Source organism: Delphinapterus leucas, chromosome 13 (assembly GCF_059928025.1).
Source record: "Delphinapterus leucas isolate spDelLeu-1000000601 "Yukka" chromosome 13, BTC_Dleu_Yukka2, whole genome shotgun sequence".
Lineage (NCBI taxonomy): Eukaryota > Metazoa > Chordata > Mammalia > Artiodactyla > Monodontidae > Delphinapterus > Delphinapterus leucas.
The window spans coordinates 41,336,683-41,362,801 of NC_143141.1; the positions used below are offsets into that span (position 1 = coordinate 41,336,683).

A 26,119-nucleotide genomic window follows, 5' to 3' on the forward strand; every position below is an offset into this window, starting at 1 on the left:
TCGTATTACCTACCAGGTCTTTTTCTTTTTTTTTTAATTTTAAAACTAGTGCATTACCTTCTTATTTCTTTCTATTGGTCATTTATCTACTTAACAACCCTTCATATCTTTTCTGACAGTAAAATATTTCTACAGGACTGTTAACAGGGTTCTAAAGTTTTTCCTTTGCCTACCCTGTCCAACTAATTAGAAATATATTTCTGGTAAGTAATTTACCAATAATTTCAGAATTGGGAGGGGTAGTGGGTTGGAAGGAGATTGACTAAATTGTTTAAGCCCTTTATTCATCCTTTTAAAAATCAAACTTTTAATGTCTTTAGATATTCTGCTAGCCATATTATTTTACTAAAAGCCCACTTCATTAGTTTTTATATATCATGGGAAATATTTGTCTTTATGTTATTTACAGACTTCCTAAAACAAAGTGTTTAAGTTAAAATTTTATAGTTTAATTTCTGCAGCTGTCCTACATATGTGCTATATATATTTATATGTGTTCTATATGAGATATACACATAGCTGCTTATATGTTGCTGATACTTAAGGTGATAGTTGATGGTATTCAGTAGGATTCTAGATTAATATGCAGGGCTATGTGTGACAGCTGAAGAAAAACCAAGGTCTGTATGAACATACTTGATACATTTCTTACAGGTTCTGAGTTCTGTACGCACGGAATGGGATCCACTGGATGTTCGCTTTGGCACCAAACAGCCTTATCAGGTGTTGACAGTGGAGTGCTCCATCAGTGTAGACAAAGAGCCCATGGCTGACAGTTGCATCTATGAATGTGTTCGGCACAAAATCCAGTGTGTATCAGTCACCAGAATACCACTAAGATCGAAGGCCATTAGCTGTTGCAGGAATGTTACTGAAGACAAACTGATTCTGGGCTGTGAAGATTCTTCAGTAATTCTTTATGAAACTCACCGTAGAGTGACTGTCTTAGCTCAGGCTGAAGTTCTGCCTTCATTAATAAGCTGCCACCCAAGTGGTGCCATTCTGCTAGTTGGCAGTAACCAGGGGGAGCTGCAAATTTTTGATATGGCTCTTTCTCCTATTAACATCCAGCTTTTGGCTGAAGACCGCTCACCTAGGGAGACTCTACAATTCAAAAAATTCTTTGATGTTTCTAGCAGTCTTGTTCAAATGCAGTGGATAGCTCCGCAGGTTGTTTCTAAGAAGCCTGAAAGTGGGGACATCTATGATCTCCTCTTCCTCAAGTTTGACAGAGGACCTTTGGGTGTGCTTCTGTTTAAACTTGGTAAGTCAAGGAAGTTGGTGAGTAAATAAATTTTTTATGATGGTGACAATATAACTAAGACAATAAAACTATTCTTGGAATGTAGATTTTCTGTTTGTCATTCCATCAATGTGCTTGCCTTTCAAACATTTCATATAGTTTCCTTAAGAAAGCTTTGTGGATGATTTTCTAAATGTCAAGGTACATTATATATTGAAGAATTTTGAAATTGCATTAATTTTCCATTGTGATGAATAAAAAGACTGAATTAGCCACATTTGCTGCTTTCCAAAATAAACTGTCTATTAAAAAATTCCTTAAGAAATAGTACACATGAGAATATATTAAAAGTATGTCCATTACAAAATTCTGTAATACTTTTCTATTAAAATTATTTTAGATTATAGGTGTCCATTTCTTCCCAGATTGGAAATGTGTAAAGCAAGTGTTTTAAAAAAGAGAAAGGAAATATTTAGTTAGCATTTACTAAAGATTTTAGATTAAAATATTCAAAAGTATTAATCAATATTTGGAAAAATGTGTATTGATGTATCCCATTTCAACCAGGAAGCTTTAAAGCGGAATTTTATTATTGTGATTTTTTTGCCTTTTGTAGTTTTGCATTACTGGCTATGTCCTGAAATACATGATATCCTTTAGGCAGTTTGTTGGGTTTTTTTTTTAGAGTTGGGTATTTATTTTTAATTTTTTTGGCTGTACGTGGGCTTTCTCTAGTTGTGGAGAGCGGGGGGCTGCTCTTTGTTGCAGTGTGCAGGCTTCTCACTGCAGTGGCTTCTCTTATTGTGGAGCACGGGCTCGGTAGTTGTGGTTCTTGGGCTCTAGAGCGCAGACTCAGTAGTTGTGGCGCACAAGCTTAGTTGCTCCACGGCATGTGGATCTTCCTGGACCAGGGGTCGAACCCGTGTCCCCTGCATTGGCAGGTGGATTCTTACCACTGCACCACCAGGGAAGTCCCTTTAGGCAGTTTTGTATAATTTAACATTCTTGAAAGAACCTCACTTAGGTTTTAAAAAACCGATTTTAATTAATGCATATCACCGCAACTTGACAACATAGAAAAGTAAATACACTTAAAAACCCCTTATAAGATTTGGCTCTGTTCTAAAAGTTAAGTTTTTAAGACATTGTAGTGTTTGTTAAATAGCTGTCAGTTTACTTTGTTTTTCTATGGATCTACTTCCCCCTGAAATTGAACACATGAAATAAATCTAATGAAAATGACTTGACTAACTTGAAAGATATCAGGGATATAATGTGAGGGCTATGTTCTTTCCACACATTAAAAATGCAGCTAAATCCATTCATAATGTCAGTATTGTCCAAGAAAAATATGTTTGGAATCTCATTTATTATGAGATAATCCAGTTCTACTTTGCCCAACTACACATTTAACAGTGGTATGTCTCTATACTCAACACTTATTAAAGTGGATGTTAGATGTTTTGCATATCTGTTAAAACTCCCTCCCCCCTCCCTTTTCTCTCTCTCTCAATAACCCAAGTTACCTGTCAAACAGAAGGCTGTCTTCTGACGTATACCTAGCCTTTCTTCAGCCCTGCCTTGTGGGCCTACTCACAACAGCTTTGCAAAAAGCACAGCTTTCTCTTCCTATCTCTAGCACATTTGCCTTCTTACTAAAGTAAACAGGCTCTCAGTGTAGGGATTTAGAGGGCTTCCTGCTAATTGCCAGCTTGTAAACTTAATTGGACTATCTCCCTGGGCACTGTTCCTAAATCAATTAGGCAATGAGTTGGCTGTCACCTCTTTTTCCCAAGTAGGTCTCTTGGAAGAGAATTATCCAATAGAAGTCAAGCATTCAAATGAAAAGGTGATAACTTCTGCAACTGACATTTATCATTTAAATTTTATTTTCAATATGACTGAAGTTTTATAGAATAGGGAAATTTTACAGGCTCTTTAAAGGATCTAAAGATGGAGTTCCCCAGGATTTTTGAAAATATATTATAAGATTAATGTTTATTACAGATTATTTTTCCTAGGAAGAGTAGATTCCTTGAAACAGTAGATTCCAGCTAACAGATCTTTTTTTTTTTTTTTTTAAAGAAAACCCTGTTTAAAGAACAGATTTTTCTTAGGATCTGCTACTAAATACATCCAGAAATTTTAATATACTTCTTGAATTAACACAGTGCTGATTCTGGGCATCCATGTGGAATTTTCATGTATAATTCAAGTTACTGCATATATAAACAGGTAGTTGCCTGTGCAGTTTCCCCACTAGGGAGCATTTATGAGATATTTTTCATATGCTTGTTATGCAAGCCTTTGGAAATTTTGACATGAAAGGTGTAGCTTACAATGTAAGAAGCTGAGATAGATCATGGTTTAAAATAGAATGCTGTCATATGTAAACGTGTCAGTGGCTACTGCCAAGATGCTAAGATTTTTGGAATTTGACTCTTAGAATAGGTCAGTTAGTGTCATGTTGAAAGAAAACTCTGTTGCAAGGCTAGGGCTTCCATTCTAAATCCTTATAATTATCGCACAAATGCACTGTGGTTAAAAGGCCATCACCACTGTTGTAAGAATGCGAAAAACATGTCTTCCTCAGGAGGGAGCTAGAAGTGTCATCCTCCTATGTGGAAGCAATGTGTAAAAAGAATTTCTTTACCTGACAATCATCATTCATATTTCCATATACATATACTGCGATTAAGAGGAGTCCCTAATTACTGAGATATTAAAGCTCTTCCATTCTCATCAGTACATTTTCCAGCCTTCACTGCTGTCTTTGAACTCACATGATCAGCTAGCTCCTTGCCCTCTCAACAGAGAATCTCACCTTTTACTTGTCACTTCATTAATTTTATCTGCTCCCTACCACCCACCCAACGACTTACCTACATGTACATAAATCTTTTCAGTTTCAATTCAGTGGAAAAGGAGCCTTCCTCTTGTCTAAGACTAGTTCCAGCACTGGTTCCACTCTGGATCCCATAACATTCCCTTTGATACCTTTATTCTGTCACCTTCCCCACTCTCCCCATGAATTTTGCTACATCATCAGGTACAGGCCCAAGCCACACCATGAAACAAAGAAACATACATACATCTCTTCTTTAAAATTATTTCCCCTGTTATTAATCAAATGTTCACCTTCCTTTCATAGTCAAACTCATTGAAATAGTAGTGAACACTGAATTTCTCTGCTTCTTCACCTCCCATTCACCCCTCACAGCACCGCCTTCTGGCTCTTTTCTTCAGTGTTCTCCTGGAACTGCTCTTGGAAAGGTCACTAGTGACGTCCTACTTGATACACATATTTCTCTTATGTTACTTGATGACTTTTCAGCATTTGATGGTTGCTGACCACTTTCACCATCATAGAACTCTCATCATACTTGCTTCTATGACTCCAGATGCAACTTTTCGTCACTTTTTAATGCTCTTCTTCTGCCTCCTCATGAAAATATTGAGGCTCTCTAAGGTTCCATTTTTAGCTCTCGTCCCATTTTATACAGATTGAGAGTTTATTTTTGATTTTGGTATCCTATCTCTGACTTCAGCCCAGACCACTCCTCACTCCACATCCACATATTAACGTGGCTTGCTGGATACCTCCCCCTGAATGTACACAGGTATACAGATTTATTATGTGCAGATATGAAGTCATAATCTTTTTCCCTGCTTCTTCCTCCTATATTCTCCAATTTGAGGGATGGTACAGTTATTTATACAGACAGAATCCCAAGTCAGAAGTTATCCTAGAATCCTCCCTCACCCCTGATGCCATATCCAATCAGCTACCGAATCCCATCAGTTCTGCCTTTCTAAATACGTACTGTCAAAAACATCTCAGTCTATTCATCCTTGCTGTCATTACCTTAATCTAGATCTTTGCTGTTTTACCATGATCAAGCAGTGGCCCTCTATCTGTAATCCTCTGTCTTCCAATCTTCCCAACCCACCGCTCAATTAATCCCCTGAACTGCCACCAGAGTGCAGATTTGGTCATGGATTCTACAGCCTGAAATCCTTCAGTGGTTAATAAGCCTGTCTGCGTCTCTGGCTTCATCTCCCCAACTGTGCTTCCCTAGTAGCTCCCCAATCACAGCATGTGCTCTCACACTCCTTCTTTCCATAGTGGTGTTGAGTATTCCATCTACCTAGAGTGCTCCCACAGTGCTTCATAACACCTACAAAGTTAGGAAAAGGTTAAAAGTTCAAATGATGATATTAAACAAATAATTAAAGCTAACTTCTTCCCTCTCATAGGATTTTGAAAATCACAGGCAATGTGTGTGCATGTGTGTGTCACTCTATCTAAGAAACAAGTAGTCTGATTTTTCTCATAGAACTTTTGTAAGAAGTATGTGTTCTTTAAAAGAGTTATTTTTAATGAGTTATTTAAATTTTACTTTACCCAAGTGGTAATTGGTGGTAATTTATTGCTGGAAGGATATGTCAAATACTTTATTAGATGCCTAGTCATCTTAAAACTAGATCTTATATCATTTTAGATGGATTGCTGTTCCAGACAGCATTCTGCTTTCTAGAGTGATGTGATGGATTTTTAAATCAAGTTTATTGAGGTATAATTTACATAAAATTAATTGTACCTGTTTTAAAAATGCATAGGTCAATGAGTTTTGGCAAATATGTATATCCTCATGATTACCACCACAATCAAGATGTAAAACAATTCCCTCACCCTCAAAATTCTCTCAGCCCCTTTGCAGTCGATCCGTGCCTCCCTCAAAGCTAAAGTGCATTGATCTGCTCTCTGTTATTACAGATTAGATCTGCTTTTTCTAGAATTTTATAGAAATATACTCAAAAAATAGGTCCTCTTTTGTGTCTTGCTACTTTCACTCAGTAAGTATGGAAGAGTTTGTGAGACTCTTCCATGGATATCTGTAAATTTTCACTTATATTACTGAGTAGTATTCTATTATATAGATAAATCACAATTTGTGTATCTTTTCACATGTGGATGGACATTTGGGTTGTTTCCACATTTAAGCCAATATTGAAAATGCTATGTACTTTCTTTTACTAGTCTTTGTGTCCACAAAGTATGTACAAACTATGTACAAATGTATGTAAAATAGATGTATGACATCTATTTTAATTTCTCTTAGGAAAAACCTAGGAGTAGAATGGCTGGGCCATATGCTAAGTTTACGATTAACTTAAGAAGAAGCTATTTTGGAGTTCCAGTTACTCCACATCCTCACCAAAACTTGGCATTAATGGTCTTTTTAATTTTAGCCATTGTAGTAGGTGTATAGTGGTGTTAGTTGGCATATCCCTGATGAGCCTTTGGAGCTGGTCATCTTTTATGTGCTTATTTGCCATGTATCTTCTCTGATAAAGTATATCTTCAAATCTTTTGCCCAAGTTTAATTGGATTGTTTATTTATTATTGAGTTGTAAGAGTTTTTATATATTCTGAACAAAAGTCCTTTGTAGTATGCTAGTATTGTGAATATTTTCTTCCATCCTGTAATTTATCTTTTCATTTTATTAACAGTTTTTTAGGTAGCAGAAGTTTTAGTTTTGATGAAAGCCAGTTCTTGGATTTTTTAATTTTATGGCTTATGCTTTTTATGTGCTATCAAAGAAGTTTTTGTCGAACCCTTTTTTCTTCTAGAAATTTTATGGTTTTAGCTTTTACAATTAGGTTTATTGTCTGATACAAGTAATTTTTTGTGTATGGTGTGAGGTATGAGTTGAAATTAATTTTTTAATATGAATATTCAGTTGTTCCAGCAGCAACTGTTGGAAAGACTATCCTTCCTCCATTGAATTCCCTTGATCATATGTGTGTGTTTATCTATGAAAAGACTCTGGGGCTTCCCTGGTGGCGCAGTTGTTCAGAGTCCGCCTGCCGATGCAGGGGACGCGGGTTCGTGCCCCGGTCCGGGAAGATCCCACATGCCGCGGAGCGGCTGGGCCCGTAAGCCACGGCCGCTGAGCCTGCGCGTCCGGAGCCTGTGCTCCGCGGCTGGAGAGGCCACAGCGGTGAGAGGCTCGCGTACCGCAAAAAAAAAAAAAAAAAAAAAAAAGACTCTTCTCGTCCACTGATCTCTATGTATATACTTCAGCGAGTACTACACTGTCTTAATTACTGTGGCTTTACAGTAAGTCTTGAAGCCAGGACTATTAGTCCTCCAACTTTGTTCTTTATTTTTTGATGTGGACCATTTTTAAAGTCTTTATTGCATTTGTTACAATATTGGTTCTGTTTTATGTTTTGGTTTTTTGGCCGCGAGGCATGTGGGATCTTAGCTCCCCTACCAGGGATTGAACCCATACCCCCTGCACTGGAAGGCGAAGTCTCAACCACTGGACCACCAGGGAAGTCTCTGTTCTTCTCAGAATTGTTTTGGCTACTCTAGATGTTTTGAATTTCTGTGTAAGTTTTAAAACTGACTTGTCAATTTCTACAAAAACACCTGGTGAGATTTTGATTGAGATTACATTGAATCTATAGATCAATATGGGATGGAATGGCAATTTAACAATATTGAGTCTCCCAATTTATGAACACAACATCTCTGTTTATTCAGGTCTTCTTTAATTTCTCTCAGCAGTGTTTTACAGTTTAAAGTGTAAAGATCTTGTATATAATTTCTTCATGTTTTTGGATGCTATCGTAATTAGTATTTTTAATTACAACTTTTAGTTGTTCATTGGGGTTATATAAAAATAAAATTTTAAAATATTGACCATGTATCCTGCAACCCTGGTAAACTCATTTCTTAGTTGTAGTAACTTTTTATTGTAGATTACTTAGGATTTTCTACGTAGATGACTATGACAACTTCAGTTAAACACAAATGTTATATATTCTTATCCAACGTGTATGCCTTTTATTTTGTTTTCTTCCCTATTTTACTAGCTAGGACAGAACAATATTAAACAGAAGTGGCAAGGGAAGATATCCTTGCTTTGTTTCCAATCTTAGGTGGATAGCATTTAATCTTTCACTGTATGTATGATGTTACCGAGGTTGAGGAAGTCCCCTTCCACTCCTAGTCTGCTGATATATATTAGCATAAGTGGATGTTCAATTTTATCAAGTGCTTTTCTGCATGTATTGAAATGATTATATGTTTTTTCTGGTCATATAGTGAATTATGTTGATCAGTTTTCAGATGTTTCAGCAACCTTGCATTTGTGGGATAAATCTCTCTTGTTCATGATGTATTACCTTTTCAATATGTTGCTGGATTTGCTAATATTTTTTAAGGATTTTTGTATCTGTTTATGGGAGATACTGGTTTGCAATTTTCTTTTTCTTTTCCTGTAAAGTTTTGTCATTTTTGGTATCAGTGTAATGCTGATATCATTAAATGAATTAGGAAATATTCCCTCCTCTTATATTTTGAGTTGTGTAGAGGTGATACTATTTCTTCTCTTATTGTTTGAGAGAATGCACCAGTGAAGGCATCTGGTTTTGTGTGTGTTTGTATGTGTAAATGTTTTTAAACTGCAAATTCAAATTTAAATAATATAGGATCATTCACGTTGTCTGTTCATTTCTTCTTGAATGAGCTTTGATAATTTGTATCTTTCAAGGAATCTATTTCATTTAAGCTACATTTATTTCTGTAAAGTTAGCATATTATTCACTTATTTTTTAATGTCTGTAGTGCTATAATGATTATTCTTGATATTGATAAATGTATCTTCTCTTTTTTTCCTCAATCTGGCAGAAGTTGGTCAATTTTTTTTTTTTTTTTTTTGCGGTACGCGGGCCTCTCACTGTTGTGCCCTCTCCCGTTGTGGAGCACAGGCTCCGGACGTGCAGGCTCAGCGGCCATGGCTCACGGGCCCAGCCGCTCCGCGGCATGTGGGATCTTCCCGGACCGGGGCACGAACCCGTGACCCCTACATCGGCAGGCGGACTCTCAACCACTGCGCCACCAGGGAAGCCCCAGAAGTTGGTCAATTTTACAAATTGTTTCAAAGAACCAGCTTTTGTGTTCATTGACTTTCTCTATTATTTATTTCCATACTTTCATTATCTCCTATTTTATTTTACGTCTAATTTGCTCTTCTTTCTCTAGGTTCTTAATGTAGAAGCTTGGATTGTTGATTTCAGACCCTTTTTCTTTTGTAATTGAATATTTAATGCTGGTAATTTCCCTCTAAGTAATACTATAACCACAGCTACATCTCACAAATTTTGATGTTATATTTTTGTTTTTATTCATTTCAAAATATTTTCTAATTTGTGTTTTCTTCTTTGACCCATAGGTTATTTAGAACAGTGTTGATTAATTTCTAAATATTTAAAGATTTTCCAGATATATTTCTTTTTTTCCCACTTCCTAGTTATTTTACTACATTTTGCTATTATCTATACCCTTGAGGTTATTTACACTTATTTTATCTGTATGGTAGAAATATTACATAACAGTGTGCAGTGGTGCATCACTTGTTCCATGACATCACATTAGTGCTTGAAATCAGCCATGGTGGGAGTATTTACATCACTTAGATTTACCAGCACACTGAGGATATAAGGGGAATATTTTCTCCCTTGAAAATCTTGGTGTATAAATCCTTAGACACTGAAAGTCATCCAGATATCTTTCTGTTTTGATATCTAATTTAGTTCTATTGTGGTCTGGGAACCTATTCTGTATACTTTCAAAGCATTTAAATTTATTGAGGCTTGTTTTATCTCCCAGAATATGCTCCATCTTGGTTGGTGTTATATGTGCACTTAAAAAGAATGTGTATTCTGCTGTTGTTGGGTGAAGCATTGTATAGATGTCAATTAGGTCAAATTTACTGATGTTTTTCAAGTGTTTTCTATACTTACAGATTTTGTTTATAGGTTTTTTTCAACTAATCAGAGAGAAATGCTGAAATCTCCAATGATAATTGTAGATTTGACTTTCCTTTTAGTTTGATAGTTTTTGCTTTATTGTTTTAGAGCTCTATTATTAAGAATGTTTTTTCTTTATGAATTTTCAATGCTTTGTTATAAAATTATAGAATTCTAGGCTAATTCATTTTTATCTCTCAGCATTTTTTAAAGCCCTACTGTTGTCTCTAGCTTGCATAACTTCAGAAGCAAAGTTTGCAATTTATTATCTTTGTTTCCCTGTTTTTATTTTATATACTTCACAGATTCCAAATAATTTCACATATGTTTTCTCATTTAGCTTTATGATTATTTGTACTGAGAAGTTTTTGTAGTTTCACTCAAATCAGTAAACATTTGTGGAAGGAAAAAGATTTTACAGATAGCTACTTTTTAAAGATTAAAAAAAAACCCAAACTCCTTAAAAGCACTAATACTTATTGTCACTTAATTACACAGAAATTGTTAGTTTCAAATGAGATCAGCCATATTTGAAAGATAAGATAAAACTAGAACAGAGTCCACCCCCCTTTGTTTTGTGCTCTTGCTTCTCTAAGCTTAGAAGTGGATTTTCTTTCATTTTAAAAGGGTAGGCAAATGTGTTTATGTTGTTCTAAGATATTTTATAGTAGATCTTAGTTGTGAAAGTGGATCAATAACAAGATTAATCCTGATAATTTCTTACTAATAATTACTAATAATAGAAGAGAATAATCTCAGTTCCAATTTAAAATAAATTGGTATGTGGTATCTGTGAAGAAGCTATCAATTTAGAGCACCCATTAATAAAAACAGTCCTAAAAATGTTTATATAGTCACATTATATTTGTCATGGATATTTGTACTTTTTGACCCCCAAGTACATGGGGCTGAAGACCAGGTGCAACTTAGAACTAATTAAGCTGGTCAATAAGAATTGTGTTACATCAAAATTATCTCTAAATATATACAACCTAGGCCTAAATGACAGATGGGAAAAATTAAATTAGCTATTGTGATTTACCTAAAAGTTCTCAGGTTTTTTCATTTTTAGTCTGAACAGTTTGATTACAAATTAGTTAATATGTGCTGAATGGTAAGCCTAAGCTAGATGGAGTTGGTAGGTGGTATTTAAAGATTTAACCACAGTGCCATATTACTCTTGGCCCCCCCAAATCCCATATTTCTAGCACTTTATGCAAGAAGTGATCACTGGTTTTTTCCTTTGTAGAAAATTTAAATCTGTTTTTGTTATTCTACTTTTTTTAAATTTTATTTTATTTATTTATTTTTTTGTGGTACACGGGCCTCTCACTGTTGTGGCCTCTCCTGTTGTGGAGCACAGGCTCCCGACGCGCAGGCTCAGCGGCCATAGCCCACAGGCCCAGCCGCTCCGCGGCATGTGGGATCTTCCCGGACCGGGGCATGAACCCGTGTCCCCTGCATCGGCAGGTAGACTCTCAACCACTGCGCCACCAGGGAAGCCGTCTACTTTTTATTTATTTATCTATTTGGCTGCACCAGGTCTTAGCTGCCGCTTGTGGGATCTTCATTGCGGCATGCAGGATCTTTAGTTGTGGCATCTGGGATCTTTAGTTGTGGCATGTGGGGTCTTTAGTTGTGGCACACGGGGTCCCTAGTTGTGGCATGCGGGATCTTTAGTTGCGGCATGTGGGATCTAGTTCCCTGACCAGGGATTGAACCTGGCCCCCCTGCATTGGGAGCATGGAGTCATAGCCACTGGACCACCAGGGAAGTCCTACTTCTTATTTTTAAAAGATTCACTTGATTTTATATTTTTCTGTGACAGGTATCTTCACACAAGGACAGCTGGGCCTGGTAGACATCATCTTCCAGTACATTCACTGTGATGAGATCTATGAGGCAATAAACATCCTGAATAGTATGAACTGGGACACTCTGGGCTACCAGTGCTTTATCAGCATGACTGCCATCGTAAACCATCTTCTTAGACAAAAGCTCACTCCAGAGAGAGAAGGTCAGACTTAAAACATATTTCATAAATGGGTTTTGTATATACATGAAGTACATTTTATTGTCAGTAGTTTTTTGAGGATGTTTTGAAGTCATGTTACTGGAGATTAGAAGACAAAAATGTTAATGCCCTATTAAACTGACAAAATGAGGTATCAAATAATTACTTCCATATGGTACTTACTGTATAGTACTGGTCAACGTAATAACTTTTCTGTATATACCTATGTCGGAACTCACAATGAAGTCACTGTATATTTCAGACTAAGTTCATGTGTAGAATATGCTCAGATTTCAAACTTTGATGAGAAATTTCATGTACTCTGTAGGGTTTGGAAGACAAAGGGCCCTAAACAAAGTCCTTATTTCTCCTTTACTTTAGATATCAGTATTTTTCTTTCACATCCCAAGTTCTTTGTCCAGACAGTAGACCTTACCACTGATTGTGTGTGTGTGTGTGTGTGTGTGTGTGAGAATTGCAGCCCAGGCTGTTCCTTCTTGTTTTCATTCTAACTTAGAGTTCTGATACCCCTCTCCCTTCTGCATGCTTGGATTTCCCAACCTTCTCCTAATAAGTTATTTTGCCCATAGGATCTCAGATTTTTATTGTCAAAGAGAGACAAGGCACTGTTAACAAAAAAGAAAAAACATATGTGCCACATACAATAATGAAATCAATTTTTATATTTGCCAGTTATCCAGTGTATGTTATTTTTATTATGAGTAATTTATTTACTTAATGTAAAATGCATCTAAACATTCTTGCATTCATATCTTTATTTCAAATATTTGTAATAAGCATTGATATTAACAGTGGGAAATAATGGCCAATGAGAAACTTTCTGTATGTGATTTACAAGGTAAGGAAAACAGGGAATATGTCAAAACGCCTTTACTGGAGAGCTTTGCTTCCGCACTATTTTCTTTCCATGTTCATAGATTTTCTTATTCCATTTTATTACGTTTCCAAAGTAAACAAATTGTTTAGATAGTATTCTGTACATAACCTTCATTTTACTAATTTTAGAGAAGAATAATCAGCAAGAACATGTTCTTTCAAGAAGTCTGCATCATGAGACTTGGCCCCAACTCATAGGAGGCCCACAATAAATATTTATTTAATGTTAATTGAATGTGCTTTTTGGAGGTAGTCCAACACATCTACGGAGATTCCAGTACTTCTGCAATGAGAAAATGCATAGCACAGTGCTTGGCCCACAGTAGGTACTCAATGAATATTAGTTAAGAATAAAAAGAAGATTATAACTTCAAAATTTTAGGGTTCTAGGATTACTGTAGTATTTCTACCTGCAGAGTTATCTCAAGTAATTATTTATTAGTGTTGGTACACTCTTCAGGTTGGGTAGATAGCAGAGGAAAAAAAAAGTAGCAGGGTCCCTAAAGAAAGCCTGGTACACACAATCCATGCAAGATACTCTAAATTTACAGTTGAAGAAATACGAAGAAGAAAAAATATTGACTCTTAGGAGACTGGGAAATTGCTAGCACCTTAGTGAATTTGTGTTGTAAGATCCCTGTGTAGTAAGAAAGATTATTAGGGAATTCACAAATGGGTATTATCAGATTCCCGCCTTAATGAAGGATATTATCAAGGAACCATATTGGGTGGATAGGGAAATAAAAAACTTGTATGATATACTAGGCTATTAAAATAAAATGCTTGCATGATGCTGGGTTATCAGAATATGTACATTTTAAGTAGGTATATGCATTTTCCCCCAAGTAACTGCAAAACACATTTCTAAAACATTTACAATTCTTCTCTATTGAGATTTATTCTATCTGAATCTAACAAATTTGACATGGTAATTTGTTTTCCTCTTATTAGTGGAACCCAGTGAGCTCTTTTATTTGTAGCTGTGCTGTGGTTGTCTTTGAGATCTTCATTTCTGCCTTAAACATCAAGCTGGGCTATCTAATGAATCTATAACTGTGCTGAGACCTACGAGTATTCCATGTAGGCTCAAACATTTCAGATGTACGGAACATGCTGTCAAGAAAACAAGCAATGGCAAGAGAATCTGGCTTGCTTTCACAATGGCATTGCTGTATTCAATTTTAATCTAAATTGACTGCTGCTTTGAAAGAAAATACCACTAAAGTTCATCTTACTTTACTGTCTAGATTTGAGATTAAAAAAAGAAATAGCTAACAGCTTAGCCAAGTCCATAGCAATTACTCTGATGAGGTATGCAATACTTTCAAACCCAGATATGCTTAAAATTAAAGAGTTTTGCTAAATAAGGAATTGTTCATTCAACCTAGTGCTAGTAGCATAAAAATCAGTGGAGTCTTACTGTGAACTGTATTCTCATACAACTCTCACCATTATGGTAATTATATATTTTGCAGGTATTTCTTGGAGGAAACACAACCCCATTGGCATGTCTTGGTAAAAGTGTAAATTAGGCAAAATGTGCTTTTTTCTCCCAGTCACTAGCCCTTTGGCTTATCAAAACCTGCTCTCCAGTCCTTCCTTCCTAGGAGGGTGTCAGTTGACCAAAGCAGATTAACATACCTCCCAGGGGTGTTAACTTTCACACTTGGACAAAACCAACAATCTTGTTGTTTAGGACAGGATTTAAGGAAGGTATAGGGAATTTCAGTCTTTCTCTAAAGTTGTAACAGAGAGATATTATTACTCCAATCAGGATATTTTTATTTGTATTATTTTTTTAAACATTTCTAATACTGATTTCAATGCCTAATGCAGAAAGGCTAGTTTGTTTCTTCCAGCTAAAGAGTAAATGTTGAGCACACTGTGAGTTGATTTTACTGGAAATACTAGTTCAAACTGTGTTACTCTGATGAGTCACTGTTTTAATTACCCATTTGTGGTGAGAGGTTGATTCATTATGGATTTCTTCAGTTTTGACAGCTTTTTGTTGCTCAGAGTCATTGTCAGCTTTGCTTCAAGTGAAAGTTTATACACAGGTTTGTTTTTGTATCAGCTGTCATATTTTAATTTCATCTTTCCTGCAACAAGCTCACATTTCATCCAAGTTTGCAAAACCTGACTGACTGCAAACATGAGTATTCTGTTGTAATTGAAGGAGTTTCACTTGTTTTAGTGCTGCTATGTTTGAATTCCACAGCACAGCTTGAGGCAAGCCTTGGAACCTTCTATGCTCCAACAAGACCACTCCTGGATACAACTATATTGGAATACAGAGACCAAATCAGCAAATATGCAAGGAGATTCTTCCACCACTTACTCAGGTGAATGATATCTTTGGATTAATTAGTGTCAGACTAATTACCTATTCAAGGAGCCATCTTCTTTAATTAGAATATTCCATAATATGGCTATATCTTTTTTAATAGTCTGTCCCCTAAGAGAAAAACAAATTGGCTCTTGATATTCTTTATTTAATTCATTCTTGTTTTCCTATTAAGGACTATATTGGAATATTGTTGAGGGCTTTTACATCATTACTACACTTTAATATAATTGCCCCTTTAATACAAAAGCAAAAAATACCAGCTATGTAAAGTGAATTTAAAAATATTAATTGTACTCTTAACAATAGAGAAATGTTTATTTTAATTGCAGCTAAAATGAATGTGCTATAAAGTTCTAAGACAGTCACAGGTCTGCTTTACTTTCAGAATTACTGTAGAGAGATTTGCTCATTGTCTTCCTATACAAGGTGGCAAGTTGCTAGCTTCACTGTGCCTCATTTTCTCTGCTTTAATTTCCTTTAATTCTTTTAATCTTATGGATTATATGAAAAATTAGATAATGTCAAGAAGTTACTCTGAGACAGATACTGCAGAAGTTGAAGGACAAGTACATATAGCATTTCTCTATATATAAAGTTCAAAAAATGGATGGAAGATGAATGGATGGATAGAGATGGATGGATGGATGGATAGATAGATAGATAACTAGCTAGTTAGTTACTTTAGGGATACATCTGACTATGTCAATGCTAGAAGTAAAAGCAAAGAAGTGAATATAACAAAATTTAGGGTATTGTGGAATGGGTTAAGAGAAATATGAGAGGAACAAGCCCATGGAGCCACCAAGGTATTAGTAATGTTCCATTTCTTAAGTGGAGTATATATCAGGGTCCAATAAAAATTATTATTCTTTTAGCTGAAAGTATACTTTTTGTGTACTTTTTTATATATTTTATAATAGAAAGTAATAGAATTTTCAGTTTCATGTACCATAAATTACATTGAGTTGAATTTAGAGTTTTAATTTTACTTACAGTATAACCTAGCTGTTGCAGTTCTTTTTAACTCAAGCAATTTCATGTATAGTCTCCCCTTTTTTTCCTCAGAACAACCCTGCTAAGGAGGTATTATCAATTGACAAATGAGTAAACTATTTATAAAGTGGCACTTTGATCTCTACCCAACAGTGAAACCTTTGGAAAACAGTCTTTATAGAAGCTGAGAGATGTTAATATATTGCATGAGTTATGACCTATAATTGAATATTGCCTTTTTATCTGAACGATTTTAGTATATTCTAAGAGATTCTTCACCCTAAATGAGGCAGTGTTCTATGTATAATCATATACATAGACATGACAGAAATACTGGGACTGACATAGTACTGATGTAACCACACAGACTCTAACTTTTCTGTGTGGTTACATCTGGAATTGAATGTTGTCTCTTAGGGTATACAAGGTTTTTCATATTTCCTTTTTTGCATGCTTTCTACTATTTCAATTATAATGAATGTTTAGTAGTTCTTTTGAGAGTAGGCTATACACGGCATTATGAAAAAAGGAACGTTAAGTGTAGAAGAAATTGAATGAGATAGCTTAAGTTGGAACCATCCTTTTGTTTAATCTGCTGCCAAGAAGTTCTGCTTAAGGGAAGAGAAAAAGGGCAAATACTTTTCTGTATTTGTGAAGTACTAGAATTGCATTACCCTCTGTACTTGGCTAGCCAGTATTTTAATACTCTAAAAAAAAGTTATTAGATAATGGAATAAGTCCTAAACAGTAAAGATCATCATAAAGAATTTTAAATTAAAGATGAAGGAAAGAGGCACCATGCAGAGTAGGGATATACCTAAGATCACCCACTGGTTAAGCTGAGGACTCAGATTGCTTGAGTCCAGATTAGAAAAAGAATAAAATATTGATTTTAATATCAAAAAGTATATGGCGGGGCTTCCCTGGTGGGGCTACTCTTCATTGCGGTGCACGGGCTTCTCATTGTGGTATCTTGTTGCGGAGCAGGGGCTCTAGGCGCACAGGCTTCAGTAGTTGTGGCTCACGGGCTCTAGAGCACAGGCTCAGTGGTTGTGGCATGTGGGCTCGTAGCTGTGGCTTGCGGGCTCTAGAACGCAGGCTCAGTAGTTGTGGCACACTGGCTTTGTTGCTCCGCGGCATGTGGGATCTTCCCAGACCAGGGCTTGAACCCCTGTCCCGTGCATTGGCAGGCGGATTCTTAACCACTGTGCCACCAGGGAAGCCCCTATTGCTGATATTTTAAAGGATGCAAATAAAACAGCCAGATGAAGAGATGCATAAGGCAAGTTATATGGGAAAGGACTCGAAGCCTCTGTGCCCTCTCCAAGTGCAGCACCTTCCCAGCCCCTCCATATATTCACCAATCCAGAAGCTCTCTGAATCTTCTCCTTTTGGGTATTTATGGAGGCTCCATTACATAGGCATGATTGATTAAATTACTGGCCATTGGTAATTAATTCAACCTCCGGGTCCCCTTTCCTCCCTCCTCCCAAGAAGTCCAGGAGTGAGACTGAAGTTCTAACCCTCTAATCATGTGGTTGGTTTCCCTGACAACCAGCCCCCATCTGTAGAGGCTTTCAGAAAGTCACCTCATTAACCTAAACTCAGGTATGGTTGAAATGGGATTGTTATGAATTACAAAAGACTTTCCTTTCACCTTTTTGGCTCCTTGTCACTTAGGAAGTTCCAGGGAGCTCCTTTGTCACAAACAGTACAAAGATCTAATATATATATTTCTTATTATAAATCACAATATCATAGAAGGAAGATGCAGATTTGCCTAAACTAAGTTCAGAAGGTGATTGTTCACCTCTCTGCTTCCATAAAATTGAACAGTCCTCCAGAACTACTGAATAGGGAAGTATTAATGGAATATTACTCAGCCATAAAAAGAAATGGAGTTATTTGTAGAGAGGTGGATGGATCTAGAGTCTGTCATACAGAGTGAAGTAAGTCAGAAAGAGAAAAACAAATACCATATGCTAACACATATATATGGAATCTAAAAAAAAATGGCTCTGAAGAACCTAGGGGCAGGACAGGAATAAAGACGCAGACGTAGAGAATGGACTTGAGGACACAGGGAGGGGGAAGGGTAAGCTGGGACAAAGTGAGAGAGTGGCATTGACATATGTACACTGCCAAATGTAAAATAGCTAGTGGGAAGCAGCTGCATAGCACAGAGAGATCAGCTCGGTGCTTTGTGTCCACCTAGAGGGGTGGGATAGGGAGGGTGGGAGGGAGATGCAAGAGGGAGGGGATATGGGGATATATGTATAGCTGATTCACTTTGTTATACAGCAGAAACTAACACAACATTGTAAAGCAATTATACTCCAATAAAGATGTTAAAGAAAATAGGGAAGTATTAACAAGTAAGAGCTTTTCATTATAAGTAAATAGAAACTATAAGAGGAACTCCTAAATATTGATGAAATAAAAGGGCAAACATTTCAGTGAATGTGCCACATATGAAGCTTATTTTACTAACATGGAAATATGTTATAAAGGATTAATAGTTAATTTTACTTATTTCCCCTCTTAACTATAAGACTGTTGTTTTCTGACTCAAATATTATTATGTGATTATGGCACAGAAAATCATATTTTTAAAGTGCTTATAAAATAGTATGCAAAATCTTGGGACAGGGAGCTTTATTGCCTAGAAATAAAAATATCATGTTTATAAAATATTTGTGGGGAAATGTACTGATGTCTGCATTTTCCTTGGCACTGCAACAAAAAAATAAGATGAACTGATGGATAGAAAGGGAGATGAATAGATATGTGATAAAACAATGTTGTAAAATGATGATAGAATCTAGGTGGTAAAAAAATATATATATTATTTTAACTTTCCTGGATGTTTGAAAATTTGTATAATATATTGGAGGATAATATGTATTATGTTGGAGTCAATATTTATACTTAGAATTCAGAAAAAAAGGTAGTCTTTTAGAAATGGCTCTTGGCTTATGAAAAATATATATGTTAGGCAAAAAGAAATTGTTAACCACTTTGACTTTTAAATGGCTTTTTAAATTTTACTTTTTACTAATGGAGCATACACAGTAAATAAAACAATTATATGAAATGAATTCAAAAAACAAAAATACTAAAACTGCTACCTACGAATATTTAGAGAATAAGACAGAATGATATACAGAGAAAAACTTCCTGGTCAGATCATCTATTTAATGGATAATATATTTAAAATATTTGTTTAAAGCACGGTAGAGCTGGCAGGAAACTAAGGGAAACACTCAGAAGTTGAAATGACAAGGATGCTTGATTCCACAAGAATAAGCAAAGTCAAAGTTTGCCTTGAGGGCATCTGCTGGCACCTGGCAGTGAGGTGCTTGATTTATAAAGGCTGTGTACTCAGAGGGTTGGAGACAAAGCCTAGGGCTCAAGCAGAGTGGGAGACTGGATCAGAGATCCCCACATCAATCTAGGACCCTTGAAGGGCAACATCTTCCTTGAGAGAACTAAAAGGAAGGAAGGTATGAGATGCAAGAAGGAATGGTGGACAAAAATAATGTTGAACTTGTGGGAACTTAAACAAAAATGGATCATGTAAAACATAACCACTAATGTCTAATGCAGGTGGTTAAATTAAGATAGAATCCTGGACAGTGACAACATATAAATCAGAAGAGAAGTGAAGAAGTTAAAGCATTCTAAGGTCCTTGACTTTTCAAGAGGAAGGTAGAGATACTTATTAATACCAGATTTTATTCAGTAAAAGATACATGGTAGAATTTCTAGGGTAATCACTGAAAGAATAGAAATAGAGTGTATACTTGTCAAACAAATAGAGTGAAAATGTTGGATAAGGAAAAAAAAAATTCAACCCCAAAGAAGGCAAGAATTGGGGGAGGGTGCAGCATGCAGGGGGAAGAAACATAAAAAAAGATGAAAAACAGAAAACACAATGAGGTAGTAGAAATGAATTTTAAAAATCAATAATCATTGTCAGTTTAAGTAGGTTAAAATTTTCATTCGCAGAGATTGTTGAAACAGTTTTTTCTACGTTTTTACAAGAGACACCTAACACATAGAAAGTTTAAAAGCTAGAGAATGGAAAAAAATTATACTAAGTCAATACCAAAAGAGACCTAATAATGTTATATAAATAGTCTTTAAAGCAAAATCAGTAGTACAGATTACTAGAGATCAATATCAACAGAAGAATCAATTTACCAGTAAGATATAACAATTCTAAATGTGTATAATATAGCTTGAGTACACATAAAATAAAAATTGACAAATCCACTTTCATAGTTAGAAATTTTAATTCCCTTTGTGTGGTAATTGATAGATTAAGTGAACAAAGTATAATTAAGGAAATAGAGAATATAAACAGGCACTATTGTTAGAGCTAGAATATAGCAATGAACAAAACAGACACACACAAAAAAATCCATGGCATCTATATACAATGGAATATTACTCAGCCATAAAAAGAGACGAAATTGAGCTATTTGTAATGAGGTGGATAGACCTAGAGTCTGTCATACAGAGTGAAGTAAGTCAGAAAGAGAGAGACAAATACCGTATGCTAACACATATATATGGAATTTAAGAAAAAAAAATGTCATGAAGAACCTAGGGGTAAGACAGGAATAAAGACGCAGACCTACTGGAGAACGGACTTGAGGATATGGGGAGGGGGAAGGGTGAGCTTTGACAGGGCGAGAGAGAGTCATGGACATGCACACACTAACAAACGTAGTAAGGTAGATAGCTAGTGGGAAGCAGCCGCATGGCACATGGAGATCAGCTCCGTGCTTTGTGACCGCCTGGAGGGGTGGGATAGGGAGGGTGGGAGGGAGGGAGACGCAAGCGGGAAGAGATATGGGAACATATGTATACATATAACTGATACATTTTGTTGTGAAGCTGAAACTAACATACCATTGTAAAGCAATTATACTCCAATAAAGATGTTAAAATGAAAAAAAAAATCCATGGCATCATAAAGTTTACAGTTAGTGAAGGAAACATTATGTAAATAAGTAGGTAGAATATATAGAATGTTAAGTAATGATGCATACCTTGAAGAAGAGCAAAGCAAGGACAGGAACTAGGGAGCATTGGGTGGTGAGGCCTCCCTAAGAAGGTGAAATATGAGTTAAATCCCAGCACTTTGGCTGGAGCAGTGAATGAGAGGCAGAATAATAAGAGTTTGGGTCAGAGGTCTAGCAGGTGGCTCGGTTATATAGGACTTTTGTTGGCTGTTGTAAGGAACTGGGATTTTTCTCTTGAATAATAGGGCAAGTCAGTAGATGATTTGGACCAACTAGTGAATGAATCACTCAGATGCTATGTTGAGAATAGACCTTTGAAGGCCAAGAGCAAGGAGACCATTTGGGAGGCTGTTGCAATAATTGAGTGAGAAATGGTGACCATTTAGAGCAGATTGGTAGTAAGAGGGCTGAGGATAGAGTGCTTGGATTTTGGACATATTGAAGGTTTGGCTAATAGCATTTGCTCACAGACTGGATGAAGCATATGATAGAAAGAGAAGATAAGGATGACTTGAAGTGTTTGGATCTCAGCAACTGGAAAAATGGAGTTGCATTGACAAGACCAGTAAGACTGCAGAAAGAATAGGTAGTGGGAAAAGGTCAAGAGATTGGTTTTGAACATGTTGAGTTTCAATGAGAAATTCAGAGGTAAGTTCTGAGGCAGAGTTATAAGGGAAATATATAGCTTTAAATGTTTGTATTAGAAAAGAAGAAAGGCTCAAAATTAAAGAACCATGCAATTTAAAACATTATTTATAATAGCCAAGATATGGAAGCAAACTAAGTGTCCACTGACAGATGAATGGGTAAAAAAGATGTGGTCTATATTAATACAATGGACTATTACTCATTCATAAAAACGAATGAAATCTTGCCATTTGAAACAACATGGATGGACCTAGAGGGTATTATGGTAAGTGAAATAAGTCAGACAGAGAAAGACAAATACTGTATGATTTCACTTATATGTGGAACATAAAAACAAAACAAATGAACAAACAACAAAACAGAAACAGACTCATCGATTCAGAGAACAAACATGTGGTGGCCAGAGGGGAGATGAGTGGGGGGGATGAGTAAAATAGGTGAGGGAAAGTAAGAGGTACAGACTTCCAGTTACAAAATAAATGAGTCACAGGGATGAAATACACAGCATGAGGAATATAGTCAATAATATTATAATAACTTCATATGGTGACAGATTGTAACTAAACTTATTACAGTGATCATTTTGTAATGTATAGAGATATCAAATCACTATAGCAATTATACTTCAATTTTTTTAAAAAAGCACCATGCAATTTAAGAAATTCAAAAAATATTAGCAAAATAAACCTACAAAAAGTAGAAAGAAGGAAATAATATATGCTCAGAAATTAATGTAACAAAAACTTATAAAAGAGGATTAATAAAGCTAAGCATTTGTTCTTTGACAAGATTGGTAAAACAGAAAATAATGAACAATATTAGGGATATACTAAAAGGGACCTAATGATAGGCATGTCAGAGATTTTAAAAAATTAAAATAAAGGGAACACTATGAACAACAAACTTGAAAAATCAGGTGAAATGGAGAATTTCTTAGAAAAATAAAAATAACCAAAACTGAATGAAAAAAAATAGAAGATCTGAATAGCTCTATAACCATTAATGAAATTAAATTAGTAATTAACATTTTTCCCACAAAGTAAGCCACAGTCCCAAGATGTTTTTAACAAATGAGGATCCATGACTATACTCACACAACTTTTTCTTCATTGTTTTTCTTTTAGCCGTTTTTTCTTTTTTTTTTTTTGCGGTAAACGGGCCTCTCACTGTTGTGGCCTCTCCCGTTGCGGAGCACATGCTCCGGACGCGCAGGCTCAGCGGCCATGGCTCACGGGCCCAGCCGCTCCATGGCATGTGGGATCTTCCCAGACCGGGGCACGAACCCGTGTCCCCTGCATCGGCAGGCGGACTCTCAACCACTGAGCCACCAGGGAAGCCCAAGCCGTTTTCTCAAATGCATATTTATTTACATAGTTGTAATCATTGAGTACATGAAATTTTAAAGAAAAAAATCCTGAGAGTTGATTCACTATGATGGCCTTCTAAGAGACTTTTACTTTCTTTGATATGGTCCTTAGATTTAAAGATTGTTTAACTCTAGAAAGTGACTCACACGTATATGAACAGACCTTTGTTTAGGAAAAGGATCAAAGATCAAAAAGGGAAAATAAGCAGAAGGGAACAAGGACAAAATCTTAAGGCCTTTAACTGAAAGCAACTAGATAAATGTGCTTTTATAGACGAAGGAGCTTGTTTTCATGTGGGCCCAGTTAGGGCTGGTTGGGTATAGGGGCAGTTGAGATTCCCACCAGAGGGTGAGGGGCCTTCTACCATAATGATGATTTGAAAAAAACGTTGTGATACTAATCAGTAAATTGGTAAACCAAACAAAATTTGTTGAGGATAGATGCAAATAACTTGAAGGCTGTTTCATGAACAAATTTGACACACTTGGCTCTTCTTCCTCAAGGTTCCCCTTTTGTAGTTAATCAGGGGTATGAGCCAGGGATGTGGCGCAAAGCATCCAAACTGTGTTGCATTTGGCAGTATGGCTTTCCTTTTCAGCATCACTTCCCTATATATGACTATACCAGTGAAATAAGTCCTTAGATTTTACTTGTATTGCTCACATTCTCTCTCAGATTTTTATGTCTAAAAATCAAAATGGGTAAAAACTGCATTGTTAAAAGGAAAATCATGATTATTTGACAAGCCACCATAATAACCATTCTGTTTTATTGGAATTACTGTAATGGCCTTAAGAACTCCCTTTTGTCCAGTGTGAGAGAAATAGACTAGATTCGTTATAGAGGTGGAGTTAAGAATAGGGATAGGCTGCTTATTAGGCATCATATTGAATGGATGAATCTTAAGACTTTTTTCACTCTAGTCATTACTGTTTTCATTTGTGATGTACAAAATTTGTTTTCTGCCTAAATTCTAGTTGAGTTTTCTATTCAGAACTGCTTGTCGTTCTCATTTTCTCTTGCATGTAACTTCCCACTGTCTTCTCTGTTACTCTTATTCAATGAGTAATTTACTGGGCCGGGGTAAAAGGCCACATTTATAAGTGAGTGAACTGTGTCTGCAGGCCTGGCACTTCTGATCAAGACAGTTGTTGACCTCAAACCCCAGACTGGCCCCAAATGACGGCCTCCTCATGCTTCTCGTCAGGAAGTCTTACTCTTTTTAGTTTGGCAGATGAAAGGGATTAAAAGACACTAGGATTTATTCACATTCACTGCATTAAATAAATGACACCTAGCTGCAATTGGTATGTACTAGAGACGAATATGGACATGTAACATGGACCATGTAACAAAGTTACAGCTACTTTTAAAAAAGCTGTGGCGTGAAGAGAGCCTTTACCAACGTGGCAAAAATCAAAGATGTCTGCTCAGATAGTGAAGGACATACATGGTATGCAACTTGTGGCTATTAAGAGAGTGATGATGATTCTTGGCTGTTGACACTCATGAAGACTTAAGTCTAGGAGAAATTCGGCTTTGTTAGAGACTCTAACCTGCTGAGGTCTGAAAAGAGAGATGCAGAGAAGATACAGTCAACAATTTATTAGGCAGATTGTTTACATCTGCAGGTCTCACAGCTCAAGGAAAGACCTTGATAGAGTATAAAAAATGAACCTCAATAAATAAGTTTCAGAATATGTCTACTTTTATGTGAAATGTTTCCTTTGTGTTTGATAAAGTATAGACATAATGTTAATAATTCTTTTTTATTGTATATTTAAACTTAAAAAACTATGAACAGATGTTATAACCTTATTTCTAATTATAGTAAGTATTCGCCCCATCTGTCATCTTCTAGAGTAGACAGGATAAGTACCATTCACTTCCTATTTTTTTAATTCCCCCCACTTCCCTTTCCTTCCCCACTGATAACCATGTTCAAATAATAAAATATTCAGCTTGCTGTAGATTCTGATTCTTATTAACTATCTCATAACATTTTATAGAAAGAGGTGCTTGGGTTTTGTCAGTACCTGGAGAAGGAGCATCTATCTAAATTTTAGGGAGGTAACAAATACTAGCTTTCCTTAGAAAGCTAGCATGTGGGCCTCAGCAGTGTTGAAATGGCTGGAAAAAAGACATTACTTTGGTGAAATGTTTAGTGAACACACTGATCACATGTGGTTGTTGCTCTGAGAGGATACGTATTTGTCTTTTAGTTCATAGGTTTTATAAATAAATGTTGTTTAAACCTAAAGTCCCCCATGAATTCAACTCTTCCTTATCCACAGGACTGTACATTGTCATTATAGTTTAGAACAGTAAGCTACATTTTTTCCAAAATAAACTTCCTGATTGTATAAGTAATACATGATTTCCTTTCACAATATAATATCATTGCCTTCTTTTCATGTCAGTAAACATAGATCCACATCATGCATTATAGAGATGTACCACTATAATTTATTCAGCCATCCTCCTATCTATGGACATGGAATATTTCCAAATTTTTGCTACTATGAGCAATGCTGTAATAAATGTCATATTCACATATATTCTCACACACACATACACACACACTTTTGTGCATTTATCTGATTATTTCCTGAGAATGAATTCCTGTAAGTAAAATTTCCAAGTCAGAGCTTGGAAATTTATAAGATTCTTGATATATTTTTGTCAGATGTTCCTGTCACCATTTTTTCAAATTAGTCATCATATCCACAGTTGAAATAATCAATATCTTAAAGCGT

The 26,119-nt window shown here is 36.0% G+C and overlaps 1 protein-coding gene across 4 annotated transcripts in view; it reads left to right on the forward strand.

Annotated features, from left to right (window-relative positions):
* Positions 1 to 26,119, forward strand: part of WDPCP (WD repeat containing planar cell polarity effector) — a 611,687-nt gene that overhangs the window by 370,509 nt on the left and 215,059 nt on the right. For all 4 annotated transcript variants that reach the window (XM_089922334.1, XM_089922333.1, XM_089922336.1 and 1 more), the window contains 3 exons: positions 655 to 1,264; positions 11,896 to 12,084; positions 15,197 to 15,320. In XM_089922334.1, coding sequence (XP_089778460.1) covers positions 655 to 1,264; positions 11,896 to 12,084; positions 15,197 to 15,320 — 923 coding nt within the window. The remainder of the gene's footprint in view (positions 1 to 654; positions 1,265 to 11,895; positions 12,085 to 15,196; positions 15,321 to 26,119) is intronic.